This window comes from Ciconia boyciana, chromosome 5 (genome assembly GCF_034638445.1).
Source record: "Ciconia boyciana chromosome 5, ASM3463844v1, whole genome shotgun sequence".
In the NCBI taxonomy this organism is placed as follows: Eukaryota; Metazoa; Chordata; class Aves; order Ciconiiformes; family Ciconiidae; genus Ciconia; species Ciconia boyciana.
In genome coordinates, this window is record NC_132938.1 from 58,767,174 (window position 1) to 58,786,776 (window position 19,603).

General features: G+C 41.8%; 1 protein-coding gene across 2 annotated transcripts; it reads left to right on the top strand.

The window, feature by feature from the left end:
- The first annotated feature begins 2,281 nt into the window (after positions 1-2,281).
- On the top strand, positions 2,282-18,109 carry CYP2U1 (cytochrome P450 family 2 subfamily U member 1). 2 transcript variants are annotated; one of them, XM_072862838.1, is made up of 6 exons: positions 2,282-2,480; positions 2,571-2,713; positions 8,130-8,762; positions 13,380-13,541; positions 14,526-14,693; positions 15,106-18,109. In XM_072862838.1, the coding sequence occupies exons 1-6, from the start codon at positions 2,290-2,292 to the stop codon at positions 15,282-15,284; spliced, it is 1,476 nt and encodes a 491-aa protein (XP_072718939.1). In that variant the 5' UTR covers positions 2,282-2,289; the 3' UTR covers positions 15,285-18,109. The 2 variants fall into 2 exon arrangements, with proteins under 2 accessions (XP_072718939.1, XP_072718937.1); XM_072862836.1 differs by having other exon boundaries at positions 2,282-2,713.
- The last annotated feature ends 1,494 nt before the right edge of the window (positions 18,110-19,603 follow it).

Consider the following 19,603-nt stretch of genomic DNA (forward strand, 5'->3'; position numbering starts at 1 on the left):
ACCTGTTAAAAGTAGAGTCACCAAATGCTTTGGTTGCTCAATTTAGGGCAAAACAATTTGAGGAATGGATTTTCCTTAAGTGCAGAACTAAATGGGGGTGTTTTTTATTACACTCATACTAGGACTGAGGAGGAATGATTTCCCAGGAAAGCATTATAGTGCTAAAATGTGTATATGTAGTTATTTGGGGTATACAGAATATTAGTAAAGTACTTGGGTATATTTTGTTGTTAATTTTATGCTTTAACAAGAGGCTATTTAGTTCTAAGTTTAATTGGAAAAACTGACTTTAATGTTGCAACAACTTGTTATTTTGAAGTAGAAACAGCCATTTAATGATACTTCAGAGCAAAGTTTACATTTGATCAGTAAATTCACTTAAAACTATGGAAGTAGTTTAATTTTTATTACAATTAATGTGAAATTTAATCTCTGGACAACCTAGAATTGGCCATATGCTTCTGAAACCATCTTCCAACTGCATATGGAGGCAAGGAGAAAATTTCTTTATCTAGTGCTACTTCTCAACTAGACTGAGAAGTGAGGCTAGATTACTCTTCTGTAAAGAAAATAGGCAAAACCAGTAATGTTTCAGCTGTGCCGAATAGTTTAGCTTCTTATTTTCAGAGTTTAGCTTCTTGTTTTCAGACTGCAGAACTTAAACTTTCCTTGAGACTCAGGTTTAAAATGTCTTTGGATCAGATAAATCTTCACCTGTGTTTTCTGTATTTTTCTAATAGATGCATTTTATTGGTGTACATTGTAATTAACCACTGAATTTCTGCCAAATACGGACAAAAAAAAAAAGCCACATTCTGTTCTGCTAACTTAAATCTGTGATTTTAGTTTTTCTACTTTGTTTCATCCATGGCTAGTAAAATATCCATTTGCTGTTTATATTAGATTAAAGAGAGATTGCATCCAGTTGCCTTAATTGCTTGGCAGAAAACTGACCTTGACCATTTGAAGCTTTATGTATTTCTACAATTCCTGTAACTTCTGTATAATTGCAATAAAACCTTTTAATATAGTCCAGCCACTATTTTAAGAGCCATTTGTCACTATCTTTACTGAATGTTCAACTAGTTAAAAAAACCAACAGCCTTTGTAATGGGTAAGCACCATCTGTTCTTTGCATTTTTATTTTTTGGGGGTCACTTTAAAGGTGGTGTACTTGTATTTTGTCCACAGTGCTTTCTCTTTTAGTGATGGAGCATCAAGAACACTTACAAAAATCACTGATGCTGCAGCAAATGGTTTGGAAGACCATGCAGTAGCATTTTTCAACATCTAATTACCTTTTGTAGGGATTAAATTTTAGGTTGATCAGCTGGATAAAGTGCACCAAGGTGTATTTCATAGGGTTTGGGAAGTTACCCTGAAAACCAGTTGGGGGGTTTTTTCTGTGTGGTGGTGTATGGGGGTGGGGGTTTTTTGGTGGTGGTTTGTTTGTTTGGTGGTTTTTTTTAATGGGGAAGGATAAGAACTAAAACCCTCTTTCCTCTAAAATTTAGGTCCAGCTCTGAGGAGCCTCTCTCATGGCTGTCCTGCATTTGCCAAGCAGCTACTTAACCTAGAGCTGGGACATTGTTCCAGGTTAGTCCTTGGTTATGAAAACAGAAAATTTTAGTGTTACCTAGAAGTGCCAGCTTTTGTATTTGGGAAGGGAAAAAAGATCATCTGTATTTCCTTTCCTTCTAAGCCCCAGTAAAAACCTATTTTTGCATAAGGGGCAGTTGAAAGTAAGCCCGATGAGGCTGTGAGGAGCAGTCGCTTGGTTTTTTACTAAATGGACCTATGTGCTTATGTTAAATGAAATCTTTTAAACTTGGACTACGCCCAAGTGCAGAGTCAGCTTTTGACACCCCCCCCCCCCCCCCCCCAACAACCCTCTGCAAGAACTAAGTTTGCCTTTCACCGAGTTTACCAAAGCCCCCCTTACGCTCTGCAGGTACATGTCTGGATGGTGTACCCCCCCACCCCCCGCCAGCCTGCGTGCTGGCCCCGCGCTGCACCCGCGCTGCGGGGCTGGTGGCGGCGTGTGAAAACCCCCCGTAAGCTCCGGGCCGCTAACGGCCGCGGCGGGAGTGGAGCCGGGCCCTGCGTCGGACCGCTACCCGCCCACACCCCGGCGGCGCGGGGTCAGGCCGCCGCCAGGCCTCCCTTGCCGCCCGCCCGCCCCCGCCATCTTAAACCGCTACGCGCTGGGCGGGGAGCGAGGGCGGGGTGGGGGAAGAAGGAGGGCCGCGGGGCGTGCCGCCGCCTGAGGGGATGGCGGCGGGGGGGGACATGGCCGCTTGGACGTGGTTGCTGCGGGCCCCCACCGCCACCGAGCTGCTGCTGGCGGCCCTGTGCTGGCTGGGCTGCTACTGGCTGCTGCGGCGGCTGCGGGCGCCGCCGGGGCTGCCGCCGGGCCCGGCGCCCTGGCCGCTGGTCGGCAACTTCGCCTTCGCCCTGCTGCCGCCGCCGCTGCTGAAGAGGTGGGCGGGGGGGGTGCGCGGGGGCGGCCGGGGCTCCCCCGCCTTCTCCCCCCATGTCTTCCTCACCGGCCTCACCAAGATGTACGGCAGCGTTTTCCGGCTCTTCGTGGGCAGCCGCCTTTTCGTCGTCCTCAACACCTTCGGGGCGGTGCGGGAGGCGCTGGTGCAGAAGGCGGAGGTGTTCAGCGACCGGCCTTCCGTCCCCATCGTCCTCATGATCACCCGCAAGAAGGGTAAGGGCCCCCGGGGCGCGCCTGCCGGACCTAGCGGCGCAGCCCTAGCTCCGACGGGGCTGGCAGGCTGCTGGGGTGCCTGACGGGCCGGAGGCGCGGCCACGGTGGGTCCCGCTTGGTGAGCTACCGCACGCTTAATGCACTGCCAGGCGGTACTTGGCAAGAATATCGAGCGGGAGCTGTTCGGTTTTGTGGCTGCTGTGCTGAAATTTATAAATAACTGTTGTGAATTACAGGCTGAACCATCTACTTGCTTTTTGCTCATCGTGTGTGTCCCTTGCCCTGCTGGTGACAGAAAACATACCGAGAAAGTCGCCCTACGTTTAGCTGAACATGCAGCATCCCCATGAACTTCGCAGTGCTGCGGCGTGCACGACAGATAACGTCACCATGACTGAAATGCCTGATCCCTTTACCTCTGTTTACAGTAAAGGGAATGGCCTTTGTGCAGGGACTTAAGGAACAGCTAGTCTGTCACCTAGCAGCTTTCTTATTTTAGCTATATCAGGAGAAGAAATTTCGAATACTTTGGCAGCAGCATGAAATAATTGTGCACTTCCCCAGTTCTTACTAAGGTAACAATGGCTAAGGGCAGACTTCTGTGGAGTCCCGTAGCTGCACAGTCTGTGCTGCCTGCATGCAAGCTACTGTTGCTGAGATGTTTGCAGGTGTGTTATTCTGCTTGTCAAAACTTACTGAGCATATTTGGGTTTTTTTGAATAGGTTAAAGCAGAGTTTACTAGCTTTCACAAAAAAGGGTGTGGGGAGTTTAAACATATGATGGTGATATCACAGTTAGAATTTCTTCATATTTAGTCTTTAGGTCCATTACAGATCTTAGTGTTTGTGGGAAACTACCTTTCCTTTTTCAGTTTAGGAGGGGTAGCCCAAAAGGCTTGTTAATGTGCTAACTGTATTGTGAAACTTGTTTATCTTTTTTTTTTTTTCCTCGAGGCCAGGGAAATCTATTGGTTAAGTGCCTGAAACTTTTTCTCTTCATTTTTTTACTGTACTAGAATTACACCAGTAAAGATAAGAGGAAAATGAGGGGCCTAGAGCATGTTTATTAAAAAGCAGTCTGGTATCATTGCTGTAATTGGTTTAAAGGATACAAAAATAAATTATTAATGACATTGGTTTAATTATACTGGTCTGAGACAGATCTTACTGGCACGTAGCTGTTGTTACAGTGCATGAATATTTTTAGGTACAGTACATTTAGTAAGGACTGGAGGAGGAAAGGGGAAGAGCAGTTAGACATTAGATCAATTTTAGCAGTGCCGTAAAACTGCTCGTGGTGGATTTCTTTTTCCTTGAATGCTGTGGATTTTGTATGTTTCTTGTTTTTTGCAGACAGTTCTCTGTTCAACTTTTTTTGAACATGGTGATACAAGAGGAGCCAGGGCAGTTGATGCATGCTACTTCCAAAGAATTCATGTAAATGTCTGAATAAGATCTCTGATAACCAAGTTAGCAGCTTCCATGGTTGGATGCTCCAGGGGAGTCGAAAGTGTCAGGAGCTTGTTGTCCAGAGCATGCTGCGGCCAAGTGCAGGGACCGTGCCTGCCTGCGTTGCGCTGCGGCAGGGACGTTACATTGCTTTACATTTAGTTTTTTTTGGAAGGCCACCTACGTTCAGGTACAAGGACTGTTACATGAGGGTTGCCCAGTTGTCCATAAAACAGACAGAGCTGTTATGTATTGCTTACGTTAGCTGGCGCAACAAGTTGAATTGCCGCAGATGTGAGAGCATTGTAGAATGAACTGCAGGAGTAGTGTATTTAGAATACACAAAGGGAAAAGTCAGTGAATATGGGCAGCGTGGGCCTGCCTGGCCCCCACGCAAGGAGGTTCTCCAAAAGCTGCTGGAAGTCACGCTGCTCTCATTGGGCTGGCTTGGGTTTAGCGGTGGCGTGTAGGAGATGACCAAACTTCTGCAATGCTGCATTTGTGCTACTGGGAAGGCAGTTGCTGCAGAAGCAGTGGGGTAAGAGATAAATGCTTTGTGAAAGCTTTGTGTTTTCTTTGTTTTTTTTTTTTTTTATAGTATTGGTACAATGTAAATTTCTAACCTCAGTTTTCAGATATTGTCCTTACGAGCTCTGGGCTAACAAATGTTTTCTTTTTGTGTGTGGTTCATAGAGGAGGTGGATGGGTTACAACACTCAAACTGGAATCCCCTTAAGTTTGGTCTGGGAGCCTCCCGTAGTTAGTTTCGGGAGTTCCTGGGTGAGACTTCGCTATGGATCAGGGCAGTGACAGTTGCGTTTGTGTGTGCTAGGAAAGGAATTGATAGAAGCGGGATGATTGTGTAACTTCAGATCTACTGCTCACGACTTGGGTGCTACAATGCTGGGATGGTTTGAGTCAGTAAGCATCCATTTTGGATTCCTACATCTTTGTTCTGTAAACAGACTACCTGGTGTAAACTTAGAGGGCTATTTTCTTTTAAGCTACCTTTTTTGTTGTAGTTTTTTGTCTTTACCCTGAGCTGACCTGCTGGGTGTGTTACAGAAGAAAGAAAGGCTTATCTCAGCTGTGTGTGGCTCTATTGCTTGTAAGATGCAAATAAAATATTGTGCCCAGGGGAGAGCAAGTAGAAGTATCAGAAATGGCAAATACTGCATTTCAACAACTGAGTAGCAAAGAAGGGAGGCCTTCTTGGGTGGATGGTAAGTGCGGTGAGAACTTAAGGGAGAAGGTAGGGGTCAATTCTTAATCAAAGGCTTCTGTACATATGCCTGTGGAAAAAGAAATACCAGAGTGGGGGGAAAAAATAGGTTTTGGTGGTTTTGTTTTAGTAAAGCATTTTTGTATTCTATAGGTATGAGAGGTAGCAAAGACTCAATCCCTAGAGTGGATGGAGCTTGAGTGGTCATCTGCCTTTATAGTCCTGCCCTGTGCACATCCAGATGTGGACATCGGACAATACAGAAGTTAAATATTATTAAATGTTGTGAATTCTGTGTTTGTCAATGTTCCCAGTATTGCAGCAACACTGAAGCTAGTAGTGAGAAATTTGGGCAGGTGGGAGGGAGTTAGCCTTTGCCAGAATTTGCTTCTCGTAAGGATTTGAATTTTTAATGTAAAAAGGGAGAATAAAACAAACTTTCTGTTGTTCTGTGTGTTTGTTGCTTTGTTGGTTGTATTGAAAGCTTTTCATTATCCGTTCATAGAAATTAGCCCTCTAATGAGCATGAAGTCCTCGTTATTCTGGGTTCTTGTTGCTTCAGAATTTATTGTTGTATTTTCTTCAGAGTTTTTTTTTTTGTTGTTGTTTTGTTGTCTTGCTTTTTTTTTAAGAATAGAGTTGTCTGTGCTGGGTACTTTGACTTTTCAGGTCATGCAGAGATTTTCTTTGAAAACAGTGAAGTACTATTCCAGTATTACTGCCTGTCAGTGATCCAGTTGACAGTTTTCTTTCTTCTCTTATCTCTGTTATTCTAACTTTATGCTCCTCCTCCTTAATCTGTCTCTTACGTTATTCTTTCCCAATGTGCAAATCAATTATTAGTATTCTGTAGTAGTTTGGGGTTTCGGGACTTCAGAAGACATCATGCCACGCAGCCATGCCCTGTGCAGGACTGCTGGAGAGACTCTAAGCGTGGGGAGGTTTGTTGTTGGTGTTAGCCTTCCCCCGTGGCTAGGAGAGTCTTCTTTACATTAAAGACAGTAGATCTCTTTTCTTTTATTAAGGTATTTGGATCCTAAAACTAATTTTCCTAATGACAGAAAGGGGAAGAGATTGTGGATGTGTAGTCTGTTTTGGAGATACTTGTTGTGGGATAGAAAGTGATAGCATTGTTTTGCTCCAAGAAATCCACATTTCTTCCCCACCCCAGCTAAAGGCCCTGAAAACCCAAGTTGGTTCTTGGCCAAATTCAGCCCCAAATAAGCCTGTTTTTTCACGTACCCTACTTGAGGACACCAGTGCTACCAGGAAACATTACTTGAGAAAGGAAATCTGAAAAGTTTTTTGTTCTGTTTTTAAAGTGCCAGGGAGTAGACATTTGACTAGATTTTGTAAGGAATGCCTTTATGCAGAGAAGATGAAGTTCAGCTGATTCTCAGCTTATTCTGACTCTTCATAATGTTCTCCTTATTTTGTTTAGGGCTTTTGAAGCTAGGTCATGTGTTTGTATTTTTTGGTCTGTTGTTACTACTATCAGTAGATGAAGTAATCACAAAATCTGGCTAGAAAGATTACCAGCTTTGTTACACTGAACTATTTATACCTTTGGGATTGCAGACCCTTCTGAGTACCTTTATCTCATTTACGTATCTACAGATTTCTGTTTCTAGCTATAGATTTCTTATTTGTTTATTCTCTGTTTTGCATTAGGGGCTATGAACATTAAGTTGTAATAGAAACGTAGGTAATGTTAAGTACTGAAACATGGTGCATCTTTCTGTTGCTAATTTCTTATGGCCATTTCTCTTTCTTTTAGATGTAACATTAAGATTTGCAGTTGACAGAAGAATTGATGTTGCTTTTATAAAGCAATTTTTTATTTCCAGAAAAAAACCAGATGTGGTGTCACTTTACTAGAAGACCAAAAGCAGAACTAGCCCATGTTTTGATGACTTTAAACTTTTTCAGGTTAACCATGGAGAACATTAGAAATAGCAGGTTCTGTGTTTTGTTATGCTACAGTATCTTTGGTGTGGTCTGTTAATTAAAAAAAAAAAGATGTTTCTGTTTGTAAGTGAGCAATATTTATACTTGAAGCTAAGGGATTTAATTTAAGTGCTGTTTCATAATGACACAATCATGCAGAACACGTGCCCAGAGGCATCAAAACTGCTGAGATGCAAATCAAGCAGGTTTTTGCCAAGTGGCTCTGAACCTGTCTTCACCTTCCCAGTTTGTTTGCAGCATGCATATCCTGTATTTTGATTATAAGTTAAAGAAAAAACTTGCTTGTAATAGAAATACGTACACACGCAAACAGTATTGAGAAGTTTGTATAACATGAAGGGGAAAAGAAATGCAAACCGGTTTGTGTTTTAATATCTTCTGTTCTGCCTCACAGAAGGAATTCCTGTCTCGGGACATTGAGGAGAAAAGGTTATAGCTAACATATGTCCTAGAGTAACAGTTCCTACAAAATTTTTATCATTTGTACTAAAGCATCTACAGTACCTTTTCTCCATCTATTAGTGTCTTACAAAGACTAATAAAACTGTTGACGTAACTGTTATATTCATTTCACTGATTGGGAGAAGGCTATAATAGCTTTTTCCCAAAGCTATTATAAAGAACCTCGTGCTCTTTCTTTAGCTCTTAGCCCAGTGCTTGGGTTAGATTCGCTATGTATTGTTTCCCTCTCTTCTGGCTCTTGAGTTGCAGGCCTGTCTAACTATTTCTTCTTGAAAATAGAGCATTTTGGTTTCAGACTCTCCCTTTCTCTTCCAGGTGTTATTTTTGCACCTTATGGCCCTGTCTGGAAGCAACAGAGGAAATTCTCTCTCTCAACACTGCGTCATTTTGGAGTAGGAAGACACAGCTTAGAACCTAAAATCATTGAGGAGCTGAAGTTTATAAAGGAGGAAATGCTGAAGCATGGAAAAGATTCATTTAATCCTGATACGATCATTCGCAACGCAGTGTCCAATGTTATCTGTTCCATGGCCTTTGGCAGGCGTTTTGACTACGAAGATGTTGAGTTCAAGACGATGCTGAAGAACATGGCCCGTGCTCTAGAGCTAAGTGTGAACAGCTATATGATCCTGGTCAATATCTGCCCTTGGCTGTACTACCTTCCCTTTGGGCCTTTCCGGGAACTTAGGAAAACAGAATTAGATATTACTGCTTTTCTAAAGAAAATAATTGCACAGCACAGGGATACACTGGATGCAGCAAATCCCAGGGACTTCATTGATATGTACTTCATCCATGTGGAAGAAGAAAAGAACAACAAGGAGAGCAGTTTTAATGAAGACTACCTATTTTTTATCATTGGTGACCTCTTCATCGCAGGCACAGACACTACTTCCAACACATTACTGTGGTGCCTGCTCTACATGTCTCTCTACCCAGAAGTACAAGGTAAGACTATTTTTATTCTAGGTGTTTTGTTCCATATTGTAAAGCTCTAGATGGATGTTCAGAAAGAGAAGCAAACAGCAACAGTAGAGAAGTCATTTGGAGTGCAAATAGTACATGTGTATGTGTAATTTGGAAGGTTCATAAGTAATCGGACATCTTCTATCCTACTCTGCTATGATGATCTCTAGGTTAGTGCTATATATTGATTATCTAAATGGCCCTTTAGTCTATACATTTCTTCTGTTCTGGGAAAATTTTATCTTTCCCAAGCAATTCCAGGGAATCTTAGCGTGTTTCAAAAGCTTTGGCAATTGCGGCATTCCAGGCCTATAGTAGTGATACAAGATATGTGAGATATGTAGTGGTAAGGTCTGCTTTCATGCCTCCCTGAGCAGGGAGGTTCTTGAGCCTAGCCGCAGAGTCTGAGGAGGTGAAGCACTGCCCACTGTAGAGGAAGATCAAATTAGAGACAGCTTAAGCAAATTGGACTTAGACAAGTCCACAGCACCAGCTGGTCAACGTCATTGCAGGGTGAAAAAGACACGTGGAGCACGTGGCCCCAAAGGAGAGGCAGAAGGAAATGGACTTGTTCAGTGTTAGGGAAAGGTGACTGAGGAGAGACCTTACACTGTCTACAACTACCTGACCAGAAGATGCTAAGAAGATGGAGGCAGTCTCCTCTGAGGTGTGCCATGGAGGGAACAGAAGCATCAGAGACAGTCTACAACAAGAAAATTCTGATCAGATACTAGGAAAAAAAATTGCCCTATGAAGATAGCAAGGAGTGCAACAGATTGCCCCGAGAGTTAACAGAATCTCTGACTTTGGAAGTATTCAAAACTCAGTGGTGTATGACCCTGAGTAGTCTGATCTACCCTCAGAGTTGGATCTAACTTGGAAGATGACTTTGCTTTCAGTAAGGGTTTAGATCAGATGACCTCCAGAGGTTCCTTGCAACCCAAATTATTTGATGGTGCTATCATCTGGTTACTGTTTGTGACAGAGTTCTAGAAAATTACTTGTAGATTTTTCTGGATATAAAAAATACCAGTGGTGCTGGAGAGGTTACAGTATTAAAATAGTACTTGCTAGAGTTGTATTTCAGGACTTAGGATAAATCCCCATTGCCAAAGACTTAAAATTAATTTTGGTTAAATAATTTTCTATCCTGAGTCTTGTTACAGTACATGTGGTTGCAAAGCCAGTGTTTGCTTTAGTACTATTTAGCAAATTTAGATGGTTTAATTTAAGAAAAATAAAGCAATTGATTTATTAATTTATTAGCAGCTTCTCCTAAAGTCCTACATAGCAACTGATTTCCACTAGAAAGATTGTTGGGTATCTGCAGACTGGAAACCTTGGCAGGATGGACAGATTCTACTTAGGTGATTACCTCAGTTTATAGTAGTGAAACATTTCCCCAAGAGACCACTGCTTTGCCCAGACTTCTTGCTAACCTGCAGTGAAGAAGGGTAAACCTCAAGTTATCTAAGAACAATATAAACCTGGAATACTTTTATCAAGTATTTGAGATTTTGAGGTTTTCATGTGCTGCAGGTGTCTTGCAAATAAGCAAATAGATACTTGTTTACAGCACCTATCTGTCTGGCATAATCTCTTTAAATAGGCCAAGATAATAATATTGCACAAAGTCAACCAAATTGTTGAGCAAAGATTGCAAAATAGGGCATCAGTTCAGTATACAGGAGAGAGAGTCCACCGGGGACAAATGTAAAATAAAATTTTATTCATAGGCTTATTCTATTTTTAATGGTTGTTTGTTATCACTGCTTGACTTGATATGCAGTTACATTAATTAGATATGTTCTAAATTACACAAATGAGATCTAGAAGAGTTCTGTGTTTGGGTTTTTTTAACCCCTTTCCCTACTGCCTGGTACTCTACATGTATGTGCTAGTCAGTTTTCTCTCTTCTGCTGATCTTTAACAGTTTTATTGCGTCTCTCTGATTACCCCTTTCCTTACGCTATGGCTGTTGTCAAACAATATAAATAAGCTCAGTAGTCCAGAGTGTATCACTTAGCTATGTAAAGTGATTATCTTACATAAGGAATGGGATACTAGAAGTATCCTGCTTGCCTGGGAGTCATATATGGGCCTTTTTTTTTTTTTTCCTGGTAACATGTTTCTCTTATCCCCTAAAGGAAATACCTGAATTGCATAACTTTTAGCAGTAGCAAATGTTGCAGACATGGAAAGGCAAATGAAGGGCTATCAGGGGAAAAAATCGGAAAGAATGTATTTGTCTGTGGAAGCCAGTTTTGCTTTTTACATGGAAAAAGAGAAGGGTGGGTGTGCATGTGTGTGTGCGTGCGTATAGGGAGGCAGTGGGGAGTATTTGGTTTGTTCTGTTCCCTGACTTGGTTTTGGTACTTGACTTCTGAAGATCTGTGAGATTTTTAAATATATGAAATGTAGTGGAGCAGTTCAAATAACATGCTGTTAGCGGAGAACTCTTGAAGTCTATGTTTTTGCAGTTGGTAATGTGAGCAGCAGTTTGGCTGCTTTCTTTATAGTTCCACATATCTTTACAAACTCCGAAGAAATGTTGTTCAGGATAAAATACTGGTGTGACATTTGGCATGAGATGGTCTTTTTTTTTTTTTTTTTTTTTTAATATCAAAAACTTTACTCGTTTAAATTACTGTGGACGTGCATACCTGAATACAGGGCTATAATGTGTCATTAAAAAAAGTAGCAAAACCCCACAAAGCAGGTACTCGAGAGCCACACCATTAGCAAATCTCTTGCCACTGAGGTATTTTTTGCAGTGTGTTCCTCATATGAGAACTTGTTTTACTAGCAAAGGCAGTAGGTGGCAGCAACTGTTCGTTGAACACAGTTCGTGCGGTATTTCTGAATGCTTCTCTGAAAACAGAGGAACTTTTTTGCATTGAGCTTTTATTTAATCTTGAATCAGTGCTAAGGAGAGAAAAGAGCAAAAACTCAGAGTATCAGCAGCCTGGATTCTTAATCTTGGAAAAGGCAAGCAGAAGAACCACAAACTATTCAGGATATCAAGGGTAAAAAATGAAAACTAACTTTTATTATTTTTGATTAAAGGTTAATTTTGAGGTCTCCTCTTTCAAGATTCTTTTCCTGTGTAGCCAGATTCCAAGTTAATTGGAAGAAAAGGCGCATTGTCCTGCACATAGGTATGCTGGTTTTGGCTGGGATAGAGTTAATTTTCTTCATAGTAGCTAGTATAGGGCTATGTTTTGGATTTGTGCTGAAAACAGTGTTGGTAACATAGGGATGTTTTAGTTACTCTGAGCAGGACTTACACAAGGGTCAAGGCCTTTTCTTCTGCTCACCCCACTCCACTAGTGAGGAGGCTGGGGGTGCACAAGAAGCTGGGAGGGGACACAGCTGGGACAGCTGACCCCAACTGACCAAAGGGCTATTCCACACCATATGGCGTCATGCTCAGCATATAAAGCTGGGAGAAGAGGAAGGAAGGGGGGGACATTCAGAGTGATGGCGTTTGTCTTCCCAGTTAACCGTTACGCGTGATGGAGCCCTGCTTTCCTGGAGATGGCTGAACACCTGCCTGCCCATGGGAAGTAGCGTATGAATTCCTTGCTGTGCTTTGCTTGCGTGTGCGGCTTTTGCGTTACCTATTAAACTGTCTTTATCTCAACCCATGAGTTTTTTCACTTGTACCATTCTGATTCTCTCCCCCATCCCACCAGGGAGGAGTGAGCGAGCGACTGTGTGGGGCTTAGTTGCCGGCTGGGGTTAAACCATGACAATGGGTGAAGCAAATCTCGCATCTTGGAAATGTCTATGAAGAGAATTAGTTGTATGCTGAGCCTTTAGTGAGATGAAAGGGGCAAACAAATACTATGACACTTTGTGGGTCACATGAATGAGAGGGGAGATAAGCTGGTCAGCTTCTGTTTTTCCTTTGCAGAAGGGCTGTGTGGGGGAAGGAGCATCTGCTGCTGCCTTTTGGGGGAACTGGGAAATAGCTGAGTTTAGGTTCTGTGAATAGAAAGTAGGAAACAGCAAGAACAAGTTAAATGGCTTTAACGCTTGCAGTAATAGCACCAGAATTCCTGCTCCAGAATGAAGTATCTAAAGCAGCTGCATGAAAAGCTTTCCCACCTCTTCACCACCTTTCCCAGTTCTGAGAACTGGATCTCCCCAGGGACAGAGGCCAGCTCAGGCACACACTGCATGCAGTCTCTTTTTGTTCATTTTTTTAATGCAGGCCAGAAGATTGATGTTTTCACCATTCAAATGACTGTATAGTTAAACTCTTAAACTAAGATTATGAATACATTTGGAACTGAAACAGAAACAGAACTTTTTCTGTACTTTTCCAATACAGAAGTGCTAGCAATGCCTGTCATCTCAGTAGCTTTACTCTTGACAGTTGTCAAGATTGCGCTTGGTTGTTTTGTTCTTAACTGAGTTCATTCTTAAGGCTTATGTTGGTGTCGTTATTTCAGCTAGGGATCACGTATCTTGTAGCCATTTTTGACAAATCTGTGTAAGCAGTGAAGCATAGACAAATGAAATTGACATGAAGTCTTCTCACATATTGTGCATCTTTTTTTATTTTATTTTATTTTTCTCACTCCCTTTGAATAGAGAAGGTTCATGCAGAAATTGAAGCAGTTCTAGGACATGACAAAGTTCCCTCTCTTACCCACAAGGCTCAAATGCCCTTCACAGAGGCAACCATTATGGAAGTGCAGAGGATGACTGCGGTTGTTCCCCTTTCTATTCCTCGAATGGCCTCAGAAACTGCTGGTAAGCATTTATAGAGACTTGTTAATACAGCGTTTCTTTTGTGGATGAAGGTCTGATGGGACATCTAGTCAGAATTTACAAGAACCTCATTTATGTATTAGACATGTAACCCAAGTGTGTAAAATGCCATTTATAGAGAGTAGGTGGGCTTGAGGTACTCCTCTATTTAAGCAGCATGTCTGACCTAACATCCAGAAGTTTTCTAATTTACACTGATTTCTTTTCTGGGGGTCAGCTTGTATTGACTGATGTGCTTAGTGGTAGCTGGCAGCTGAGGATCCACCTTTGTACCTGAAACAGCAGAGTTGTTTTTGGCCATCTGACACAGAGGTCTGAAAACATCAATTCAGAGCAATTGGTTTGCTAAAGCTTGAAAGGCTTGTACCATTGAGCTCCGCATCTACAGAAAACAATAATAAATATCCTTTATCAAGGCATCATATGTTTTCATAAACATAGCTGACCACTGGGTAAAGTGTGTGGGAGGTAGCAATACTGGGCTTTCAAATCCAGTACTGAATTGATCTGCTTTTTTAAATGTTTTGGCTTGCAGGACAGTGAGGTGCTGAAATGAGACTAGTCACTTTAAAACCCTTTTGTGATAACAGTTCAAAACCTGTCCCTCTTCCTTACCTCCAGCTTCACTGTGGTGGGGCTCTGTGACAGCACAGGAACAGGAGGAAACAGGATCACAGCACTTCCGTGCCGCAGAGTGCATTTCTAACGATTGCTGCTGCCTTTTCCCTGCAGGGAGCTGTTGGTGTAACTTGATGTCTTTCTAGCTGCTCTGGCCTACGTGATTCTGACCCAGGCAGGCTAGCAGAGATCACCTTTGCCTTAAGCTCCTGCTACATTTGCAGCCCGCAGCTAGGGATCTGTATAATTGTTGTGACATCTTCTAGTCATCTTTTTAATAAGTGTAAGTCTCCCATGTTTACTTCTAGCAACTTGTCAGATCCTCTGTCTCTGTCCCTTTGTTTGAAGTGCTGCAGGGATATACTATTCCGAAGGGCAGTGTGATCGTGCCCAACTTGTGGTCAGTACACAGAGATCCTAACATTTGGGAGAAACCAGATGAATTTCAACCATCAAGATTTCTGGACGAAAATGGCCAGCTAATTAAGAAGGAGGCATTCATTCCTTTTGGAATGGGTAAGATATCCACATGTGGTCAGTAGCTGGTTGGGGGGGGTGGTGGTAGTTCAAGTGTAGGGCCTTGGAGGCGTGAGATGTGTACTTAGGACCAACTACAGGACTTGTTTTATTATTGCAGTTGGTGGCTTGCAAAATGGGTTGGGTTCCTAAAAGCTCCAGTTGCCAGGCAGAAATGATGAACTGTTCTTTGATAATACTTTTGCTATGGGTGTAAATGCTGTAATATGAAGCAGTACAGCTGAGCAAGGCTTAGACTCAAATACGGGAGACCAAAGCTTCAGAATTCATAGCTTAATAGTAGCTTGAGGCTTTCTGTGTTTGGACTATGCTAGCATAGGAATTGCATGTGTGTTAACAAATGGATCAACAGTATAAAAACAGTAATATGTCTCTTCTAACTGTTCTTTAGGTAAACGTGTGTGCATGGGAGAGCAGTTGGCAAAAATGGAGCTGTTCTTAATTTTTGCAAGTCTAATGCAAAGTTTTACCTTTTTGTATCCTGAAAATGCTGCAAAACCATCTATGGAAGGAAGGTTTGGTCTAACTTTAGCTCCATGTCCATTCAATATAATAGCTTTGAAGAAATGATATAACGTCAAAAAAGATTAACAAAGAAATACTGCACTTTTAAAATCCAGCTTTATTTTGTTTCCATCTTATTTTGTTACTGTCTTTCCAGAAAAACACCAACTTCATAGGCTTTCATAGTCAGTGAGAATGATCCATTTACACTCTTGGAAAGAGAAGATTTTTTTTTTTTTTGTCAGCTGTTGCATTCCACAAATTAACTGACAGCATAGTTTGCAATTTGATATTAAAACTTGCTGGGCTTAACCCCTCTGTCTGTAAGCTATTACTGTCAGTTTGTCAAATATTAATTATGGGAGAATGGTCCAAAACATCTGTTAATGCTTTAGCAAACAGTAATTGTTATTTTTGGTAAAAGCAGTACATAAACATTTAATTTATCAAATGAATGAAGGACATCATCTAATACCAAAAGGATTAATGAATGAGAGGGTATTAGCATTTTCTGTGTAAAGAAACATTATAACTGAGCTTAAATAATGACAAATACTTTTGGGAAATGACTAAATGACACTTCTTTTAACCTTGGAAGATTCTCTCTTGCAAGTAACTCATAGGTGTGGATTGGATTGAATCAGTGTGGATTTCTGGATTCAAACATTCTTGACTATCAGGGCTCACGATAAACAAGCAGGTACCAATTCTGAAAACCCAGGCTTGGAGGCCAAATGAATCCTTGAATATACCATGTTATTAACATGAAAGGAGTGTGCAGCATCTTGATGCAGATGTTTTTATCTCAGAATATAAATGAGAGCAGATTTCTCTAACAAGAAGCAGAAGTCTGTTCTCTCTGGTGCCAAGCAGATATTCAAGACTTCCGTGCTGCCACTTCACATTCGCTGTTTTCCCCACGTCAGCAGTGGCTGCAGTCTGGACAAGACCAACAGCCCGCTCATCAGGGAGAACTCTACTTGCATAATCCTGAAGTTGGGGCTTGCACTCGGGTTTTTAATTTACAGGCAGTGTGGACAGTACTGCCACAACCTGTTTGGCTTTGGGAACTGGAATCTTACTTCAAATATGGCATCACTACGGCACTACAGATGTAGGTCTTATACACTTAGGCATGGAACATGAGGAATCTGACAAACTTGAGGTTTGAGTATAAAGGCTTTCTCTTTGTTATCTTCCATATGGAGTAAAAAGATTTGTAGTTCATACAATATTAGTGTATCAGTACCTTACTCTTTTCACATGCAAGATTTTAGTGCTGTTTACCACTATCAAACCAATTGCCAAGGAAACCTGTTGTTAGGTGTTTCGGAAGGGGGCACTCAATCTTGCCTTTTATTTGAAAGATCTCTCAAACATCAGAATCGACTTTTTGGGGGACATGTAACAATTAACCTTTAAATAATTGTTCTTAATCATCCTTAAATCTCTTTATACACCTTTTGATCTAGCAGAATTTCATATCAGATGAAATAAGTACATATGTACTCTTTTAGAAATATCCCCCTCCTTGGAGATATAGAAAATACTAGCAGTCCTCCTCATGTCAAGCTTACAAGACTGGAATGTGAAATTGACTGTAAAGTGGAATTGGGTATTCCATAGCAGAAACTAAATCTAAATTGTAAAAGAAGAGTCAACTCTTCAGCTTTAAATTAACCTCTGTTTTTGTCACTTTTTAACTTGAAGTTTTAGAAGCCTACGTGCTACGCCCAGCAAAGACTGTAAGATAGTTATTTTGGATTTAAATTAAGGTTTTCTGTTAGCTGTTTTGAATAACAGAGGGGCTTAATTTCTGAAAGATGTATTTGGTTGGTCAGGTACCCCACTGTGTGAGAACTTCCAGTTCTTTTATATATGCTAACGTTTGACTTTATAGGTTAGCCCATGCTTGTGTTTTTTCTTCGTATGAAATTTTTGAAAACCCCATAGCACAATAAAAAGTTGAGTTCAGTACCAATGCTAGTAAACTTGCACTAGAAGCTGACAGTATTGGAGTAATAAGCACTTATTTCTTTAACTTTATATTTTGCAATGAATAAATAGATTCTGTACAGTTGGGATTTTTGTCTGGAAATCCTTAAAATGGTATATGCTTAATTGCAAAGCTAAAATTAAGTGCTGATAATATTTATCTTTCTGTTGAAATGCCTCTTTAAGCAACGTAATGATGTTGGTGTGCAACTGATTGCTTATATAAAATACGTGTCCTTTTAATCAGTGAGGACACATTTGAAAAGCACTTTAGTATTTTTTTTACAGATTCCAAAGAAGGCACAATTCACATAATCCCCTAGTATGTGGAATTGTACATATTTGTGCTTGTTTTGCCTGCTGGGTTTAGTTTAAAATGTCACCATTGAAAACTATCCTTGGAAAATTATCCTTCTACAAATAGTACTTTGAGATGCGGTTTTTGATGATGCCTATAATCAAATGCTGCATAGTGCAACAAGCTAAAAATACTGATGTGAAGGTGCAACCATGTCAATGTCTGCCAGAATGCAAGACGCTGTTGGAAATGACAATAAAGAGCTGCCTTTCATGCCTTCCAGATGCACTGAAATTTTCACAGGGTGCCATGAAAGTAGCTAAACAATAGCATAAAAGCAACAAGATGTTTGTGGTTTTAAAAGTGTGTTGCCGTCTTTGGTAAACTGTAAGTAAAGTGGTAGCAGATTTTGTTTGTGTTTGTAAATGTATCCTTCCCCTCCCTTTTTTTAGCAGAGGAAGCATCTCAAATGCCTTATTGAAAAATGTATGTTTATATAAGTGGATGGCTATTTCTGAATGCTGAAAATGTCTTTATTTCTAAAAAGGACTTCAGACTTTGCTTCAGTGTAATTTTATTTTTAATAAAATAATTCCCAAGTGTTTGACAGCTTTGCATAGTCATTTTAACTAGTTCCACTTGTTGACTGAGCTCGTGGTGTTTGGTGTTTTACATCTTGCAAAGAAAGCTTTTGAGTGAGAAGATGTTACAAAATGTTTTGGATGAGGAATGAAGGAGGTGGGGGAATAAAGTGAAATTGGGAAGATACAATGCCAGGCACATTATGAGCAAACGACAGAAAGAGTATGTCTGTTCATTCTCTCAATGCAGTTTTAAAAACACTGTTACTGGGAATAAAAGGAGGAGAAAGAAGAGTGGAGATGAGGAAGATAAAAGGGCGAATGAGTTGCCACCAGGAGGAGATGCACAGTTTGAGGAACGAGGTGGGAAAGAAAACCATGGGCAGAGTCGAGGTGTAGTTTTGTTGGACTCCTGGCATAGAGGGGTCGGAGAGCGGAGGGCAGAGAGGGATGGGGGTGCCCAGGGAGAGCCTGGGGCGGGGGGCAGAGAGCTGGGGCCTCTGGCCCGGAGGGACCCCAGGGAGAAGCAGGAGATCCTTGCACACAGAAGGGGAAGGCCGAGCAGGAGACAACCGAAGCGACAACCGAAGCTGGGGAAGGAGTGGGTGTGAGCGCTGGCTGTACAGAGGGCTGGGTGCTCAGGAGGAACAGCTGTATGTGGAAATCCTGTCTTACATCCTGGAGTTAGGTTGCAGGTGACTTGGCACAGCACTATTTTTTTAGGGAATTTAATGAATTACCTGCTCAGCTGTCGTTTGTGTACACAAGGAAGAGTAACTCTGAGCCTCTGTTTGGGTAAAGCTGTTTCTGGCAGCTATGTACTGCTCCTGACTAATCTGCTGTCAGATGAGGCTGAGTGAGGAAGGAGGATTTTTTGCATTGTGCTTTTGGTACAAAGTGCAGAGATATGAGAATACTCTGCTTCTTTTGTTTGAAGAAAACAAGTTGCTTCATGTTTACCCTGATGCTGACTCAAGTAGAATACGCTGTGATTGCAGTGTTGTCAGCTGTTGCTGAGTTGGAGCGCCAGTTGTTCTGGCGATAAAGGAGTTAGATGGAAAATTATGGTAGCCTGCATCTGATATAATGCAGCCATTAGTATTTACAAAGGAAGGATTTGATTTTTTGTTGTTGTTTGTTTACTATGTAGTTTGTGCTGGCCTGAAAATGAAATCCCCTTCTAGTTTGGAAATACTCTTACTACGGAGTGCTTCTAACTCTGAGAAAATGAGCTGCTACAACAGAAGCGTGAACATGTGGAAGGAACTGCAGTGACCCCGGCCGCAAAGGGCAGACCTTAGAGCAGCCTGTGCATCAAGCCTGCCGGTGGCCGAAGGCCGGCCGGGGGCTAGCAGGGCGCTTTAGCTGCGGGCGGCAGCGTTTCTGTTGTGCTGACCTTGCTGTCGCTACCTGACTCCTCCGAAGGAGTCGAAAGCAGCGAAGGTGAAGGACTCGAAGCGCCTCTCCCCGCGGCGCGCAGCCGGGCCCGGGGGCGGCGGCCGCCGCCGCCA

Bases quoted from the DNA above. Each gene is read 5' to 3' on its own strand.
- CYP2U1 (XM_072862836.1), top strand. From the start codon at position 2,290: ATGGCCGCTTGGACGTGGTTGCTGCGGGCCCCCACCGCCACCGAGCTG. The intron at 8,763-13,379 runs GTAAGACTATTT...CCCTTTGAATAG, and splicing joins TCTCTACCCAGAAGTACAAG to AGAAGGTTCATGCAGAAATT. The intron at 14,694-15,105 runs GTAAGATATCCA...ACTGTTCTTTAG, and splicing joins ATTCATTCCTTTTGGAATGG to GTAAACGTGTGTGCATGGGA.